Source organism: Mya arenaria, chromosome 1, assembly GCF_026914265.1.
Source record: "Mya arenaria isolate MELC-2E11 chromosome 1, ASM2691426v1".
Lineage (NCBI taxonomy): Eukaryota > Metazoa > Mollusca > Bivalvia > Myida > Myidae > Mya > Mya arenaria.
The window spans coordinates 20,208,992-20,214,905 of record NC_069122.1 but is presented as its reverse complement, the minus strand read 5'-3'; the positions used below and the strand labels follow the sequence as shown (position 1 = coordinate 20,214,905).

General features: G+C 33.5%; 1 protein-coding gene across 2 annotated transcripts; it reads right to left on the bottom strand.

Annotated features, from left to right (window-relative positions):
• Positions 1–703: 703 nt before the first annotated feature.
• On the bottom strand, positions 704–4,215 carry LOC128231921 (uncharacterized). Of its 2 annotated transcripts, none has more exons than XM_052945177.1 (4): positions 4,017–4,215; positions 2,916–3,054; positions 2,218–2,398; positions 704–1,877 (listed from the first exon to the last, which is right to left on the bottom strand). In XM_052945177.1, exons 2-4 carry the CDS (start codon positions 3,051–3,053, stop codon positions 1,342–1,344), a joined length of 855 nt encoding a protein of 284 aa, XP_052801137.1. In that variant the 5' UTR covers position 3,054; positions 4,017–4,215; the 3' UTR covers positions 704–1,341. The 2 variants fall into 2 exon arrangements, with proteins under 2 accessions (XP_052801137.1, XP_052801146.1); XM_052945186.1 differs by having other exon boundaries at positions 2,916–2,975.
• Between the last annotated feature and the right edge of the window lie 1,699 nt (positions 4,216–5,914).

Sequence of the window (5,914 nt, the reverse complement as noted above, 5' to 3'; positions counted from 1 at the left end):
GCATGGAAATTGAATATGCATTAGTAGAATGCGTAGAATGCGTAAAATGACTCCTTGAATTAAAAACACAAGCTGGTGCCTCGGATCATACAACAATTTTGCATATTTGCAGCGTGTTTCCATCTTTTATGAGGTAATTATGACATGTTTAATATATTACCTAACTGTAGGGGATATATTTCGCTTGTGGTAATACTGTTCCAACAAATTTGGATACTTATGATTTATTGTTGTATAGCTGTATGAAATTGGAATAGAGAATTGCACTTATGACAGTTTAATACCTTCATTGGCGTCCAGCTAGTTTCTAGTATCTAGTGTGAATATTAGTTGCATTTTATACTAGTTTAATAAGTTACCGATTTTTTAAATTTGAATCTATTTTTGAACTGAATTAGAAAATAATTCAGATAGTAAGGTTTGGTAGGCTGAGCACTGATGAATTAAATGCCACTTATGTTGTAAAATGTTTATTCATCAAGTTAATAAATCATCGCATATGGAATTGCGCAGTCAGATAGTAAATTGAACGTGGAACTGTATTTCTTATCTCTTAATATTGCCTACGAGATGGAATACTTACTTTATAAACCGTTAGTCTAAAATAGTTTCGTAAATGAATAATTACCTTGTACGTGTGTACATGTGTGCAGAGAAAAACGACACCACATATCATTTTATTCTTTAACCTTACAAGCACAGACAAGACACATTTTTTTATTAAAACAACTCTTTTAATTAAATAAATATTTTAATAAATACATATTGTTGAAACTTTTACTGACGATAAACGTTAAGCAAAATCACATTTCATATCTGTCAATAACACGACAATGTGATTAATTAGAGATCAGCATGAAACAATTATGTTCAAAACGAATGCTTAATAACAAAACCTTGACAAATCTGAATATCATTAAATACACTTTGCATGAATATTAAAATGGTAACAGTAAAATAATGAGAATGTAAAGGAAATAAAGTTTTGCGGGAGCCTTCCTTAAATTAATATTCTGGAAATAACGATTAGTATTTTTTTATCGTTGTGCAAACAACTTTGAATATTTTATTATAAACTGCAATTTTATAAACTTAGCCTAAACAAATACAATCTAGAAATCACCACCACTTTTCACGTCCCTTTCGACTTAAATATTTCTTAAATTGTTGACATTTCAATATAACCGATATCGATGTTTTCAAGTTCATTTCTGTCTTGAAAGGTTTCGATTTAAAGGTCCTACAATAACATTAAATTTGCGTTGGCATGTTTTAAACCTTAGAAATAAATTAAACGTAGTGAAAATGAACAAACTTTCCTCTACAATCAGACCATTATGGTCAACTAGGCACACTTTTATGAGTTTGTATTAATAAAACTGGACGTCGTTTGTGTAACGATCTGGCTGTGTTATTGCCCTTTGCACGTTTTCGCTTTTTGTGTTTGTGTAGAAGAATCAAGGCGGCTCGACGCCCGCACCCGCCGCAGACAATATGCAACTGCAATGTTCGGCTGTCAGAATTAAGTGCGTCTACGAGGATTGACGGCTGTAACGTTAACTGGAGAGTCTTTGTCTTTTTGAGGCGAGATTTCACCGATGTGAGTACAGTCCCTTGTTTTCCATCGTGCTTCACATTGGACACCGTAAGCTTGATTTCCAAAGATTGCTTTCGACGTCTGTCTTTTTTGCTCTTCTTTGTCAAATCAATGTTGTTTTTATTCGATGATTTAACCGACTGGAAATCCAAACTCTTTTGTTTTCTTTTCTTCTTGTATTTGAGTCTCACGAGTAAATTTACTATGTCTATAACCGTTCGATGATCGGACGAAATGTCGGATAGCTCAAACTGAATGGTGTGAGTGTCAGCGGCCGTAGCTGAGAGTAAAAATAAAAATCAGAGTAAATTGTTCGATTGTAGCAATGATTGACATTTATCATTTGTTATTGATAAAATTCAGAATTCCAAAACATTCTATGCGAAAGTACATTTAAATTACCGTCCGTATCATTTAAGCGTACTAATTGTATATCTTTGTTACCCACTGTTGCTTTTAGGACGACAATCCTACCAAGTAGGTAACCTATTTGCCGTCAACAAAACATTTTACATGCATATATCCAGATTCTGTGTTTACAAAATTGATTTTGTGACTAAATGATATAGTTGTTTGCTACATACGTTCCTTAAACGGTATATATTATATGTAGTTTATACCTGGTACTTCCGAGAGAATTCTGGTGATATCTCGTGATCTAAAAGCCATCACCTTTGACATTGGTGGGGGTTTGGTGGTGAGTGGAGGAACAATTGGGCGCATTGGAGGATCCATGATCCCTAAACGCCTCAGTATGTTGGCCTTAATGATGGCTAAGTACCGAAGCTCTTTGATTTGTATCTAAAAAACAAATAAGCATTAAATTGAGGTGAGATGTTAATAGGCGAGGAGTGTTTTAGGTAATCACACTTAGCTGGTCCTGGTTTAGAGGCCAACCAGAACTAACTTTATCATGCTATTAAATTTGCAACAGTTCCAGTTTCTGTCAAATATATAAGATCACGCGTAACACATAATACACCTTAAAAAGTATAAGTATGAAGTCGTTGCTGGTATCCTGTTTGATTTTGTGACTCTGTTTACAGTAAACCTTTTCCATAATTAGCTGTTACTATTATTATTTTGTACATATTGACATTATTTATTAATATCCATTGACATTACACACTTTATTTCGACATACTTACTAAACATTTTTTTGAGATTGACAATTAATCAGTCTTAATCATTAGATATTTAATGGAAAATAAATTACTTTTTATGTGAACCGGTCGATAAAACACATCGGCAACTGTTTATTATTAAAGCACATTTTCAATTTCACTTCATCTAAAGCAATCGGATTAAACTATGCTACCTGAAAGTTTTGGTGTGATGTTGGTACCTCTGAGTTTTGATATATGCGTGGAACTTCGGGCTGAATACAGAGACTCGAGTAAGAATTATAGGCCAAAACGACCAAAATATACATGAAACGGTCCATGCGAGTTGACATTCTGAAAATACAAATGTAGTTGTAGTTCATTTTACTTGGAAACGCCTTTCAGTTTTTCAATTTATCTTGCCCAGAAATATCAGTTAATACCGGTTAGGATAACATTTAAAACCGCAAGAACTTCCGCATTCATTGTAAAAATATCTCAATTGATGATCCCTTTGAAATTTCAAGAATTCGAGAAATCAACGGAATTTGAAACAAGCGATTTAGCAGTAATAGATCCCGATGGAATTAATGTTCCCCTCTTCGTTAAAATATTTTACAGCACAGGTTTGACATAAATTCTCAGTACCTGTGGAACGTCTGTATTAATTATCGATACGCAAGCTATAATGATGTTACACCATATGGCCTTGTCAGATATGTTTGGTATTTTCAGGATTATGTAATCTTGCATACTGACGAAAATGATAGTTATATTTTCACAGGAAAACGCCCGTGTAACAAGCAAATATGTATGCTATTGCATGTGCTGCTATTAAACAGAGAGGGCTTAATGACTTTACTAGAACAGATAAATCCTCGTTTAATAAGATATGTTTGTTAATTAATTAGTTAATTAATTCATTAATTCATCAATTCAATAATTCATTCATTCGTTCGTTCGTTCGTCCGTTCGTTCGTTCGTTCGTTCGTTCGTTCGTTCGTTCGTTCGTTCGTTCGTTCATTCATTTATTCATTCATTTATTCATATTTTTTAATATTTCTTCTTTACCTTTTTATATTTATTTTTATTAATGAAATATTAAGTTTATTCCATTATTTTTTATTATTTGCACTAACTTTAGCAAGTGTGATCTTTGATCTTTAATCGAATCGCTTTGATAACGCCTAAATAGAATATATATCTTGATATAAAAACTAGTGTTATGTATTTTTCTACTTAAGTGTTTGTATCAGAAGCACGTTTTGTTCTTTTAAATAGTTAGATAAATAGTTCAACGTTATGAATGTTCTTACCTCCAAATAAATGTTGAATTTCTGTTACGCAATAATCTATGATCCAACCGTGTTTAATCTCCGATAAAATAAGTCATTGGCTTCACAGCAATCCAACACTATTTACACTCTTGTCGGTCTTTTCCATGTCCCCGCATGTTCAATGGAAGCATAATCACATAAGCAGATGCTTCCGTGAAGCCTAAAGCCTATCAGACATCCCAACGCTGTTGAGGCGCGACTTCCAATACGTTGGAAACATTCCGCCTTCATAGTATTTGTTATTTTTCTCCTCCTCTGATAAGCCGCCATGATAATAATACGATTCATAAAAATGTAACATTGCTCTTACATAGTTTCGCGTAAATATTACATCTATTCAATAATCTTTACAACTAGACGTATTCATTGCTTGCCCAGCAGGGAGTTCAAGTATTATAAGGTCCCTATATTATTAAATGTCGTTTGTCCGAAAAATAACCCTTTTTTATAAACGCAATAAATGTAAACCTGAAAGAAATTGCATTGTATTGTCCTTTGAATTAAAGAATATTTTTATTCTACATGTTCAAGATAGTGATACATCACTCAAAGTGCTAAACAAAGTACCTTCCGTATAAAATATGATACAAAAAGAACACCTTCTTGCAGTAAAACATCAAAAGGAGGTTCACAACAGTCTCGGTTATATTGACAGAAATAGTAGTTGCAACAGTGTCAACGCTTTCTAAAGCCGTTTAAGGCGGAATTCAATGTTCATGAATCACTAAGCCATGGCCAATATTCAAAGGATAAGAAAATATCGAATTACACTGTGGATGGAGTTGCTTAAGCCGTTGGCTGAACGTATTTGCCGTGACGAAATAATTGTTGATCATTTAGTCCATATAGTTCCTAATAAGACTAATAGTCAATCATAAAAGAGTTAAGACATTTGTTCTGAAATTGAAGTATCGATTGCAGCCCAAGAAACAACAAAGCAATCTTGGTGTTGAACAACTGTCATTCTGAGTACACATAATCTAGTTTAAACCAAGAGTTACCTCCCTGTTTCGCGGTAACCCCAACATTTCTTGAAAAATATATTTCAACGCATATGGTATATGTCTTTGTTGTATTTTGACGATGTATTTACTTATGTAGTGTGACTTATACCTTCCCTCAGTATCATCGTCAATGTTGCAGACGTGACGCTATAATCCAAGTTATGTCTTGCACCACTTGCCTCGGTGTCATCATATATATATTTCGGACAATGCGCTTGTCCCTGTATTGTGAAAATTAGTATTATTTTTCATTCACGAACGGTTATAAGAGATGCACTGTCAATAACCCAAGGTTCAACTAATTCACGAAGTACAATTTACATCAGCATGGCAATGAAAAGAGGGACACTATTCCACTATCCGAAGCAGTACTTTACTCACTATTACGGTAAAAATGGTGGGAAAGGAACGTACTTGTGTAAATACCTTCAGTCAATTACAAACACTATATTGTAACCTATTATTTTTTAGCCTGTTTATTTCGTTAAAAAATATTCATTTAAATCATTGTCAAAGCAAAGATTATATCATTGTCAGCGCCAAAACTTCGATACACAACGCATAATATCCCTATGGCAGACTGTGTGAGATTTTCATTGTTTAATTTTTTCAAACAAGTGCGTCATATCTTATAAACAGTTTGCATTAGGTGATATTTTTGAAGCTGGAGAGAGAGTTAGGTCCCTTATCATAGAACTACGTGGGGTTTACCGATTACTTTTTATAATCATTTGTTTCATTCTTAAATTTGCTCAAGTTAATGCATACTTGGATAGGATTTGCCATTGACGTTTCTTCTTATTCGGGAGTGTTGGGAACAGAGTAAGGAAGTTAACGGAAACTAGTTTAAATCTTAAATTACATTTTACTGAC

Coding starts and splice junctions, on each gene's coding strand:
- LOC128231921 (XM_052945177.1), bottom strand. CDS start 3,053: ATGTCAACTCGCATGGACCGTTTCATGTATATTTTGGTCGTTTTGGCC. Junction 2,399..2,915: donor CATCACACCAAAACTTTCAG/GTAGCATAGTTT, acceptor TTTGTTTTTTAG/ATACAAATCAAAGAGCTTCG. Junction 1,878..2,217: donor AATTCTCTCGGAAGTACCAG/GTATAAACTACA, acceptor TTTTACTCTCAG/CTACGGCCGCTGACACTCAC.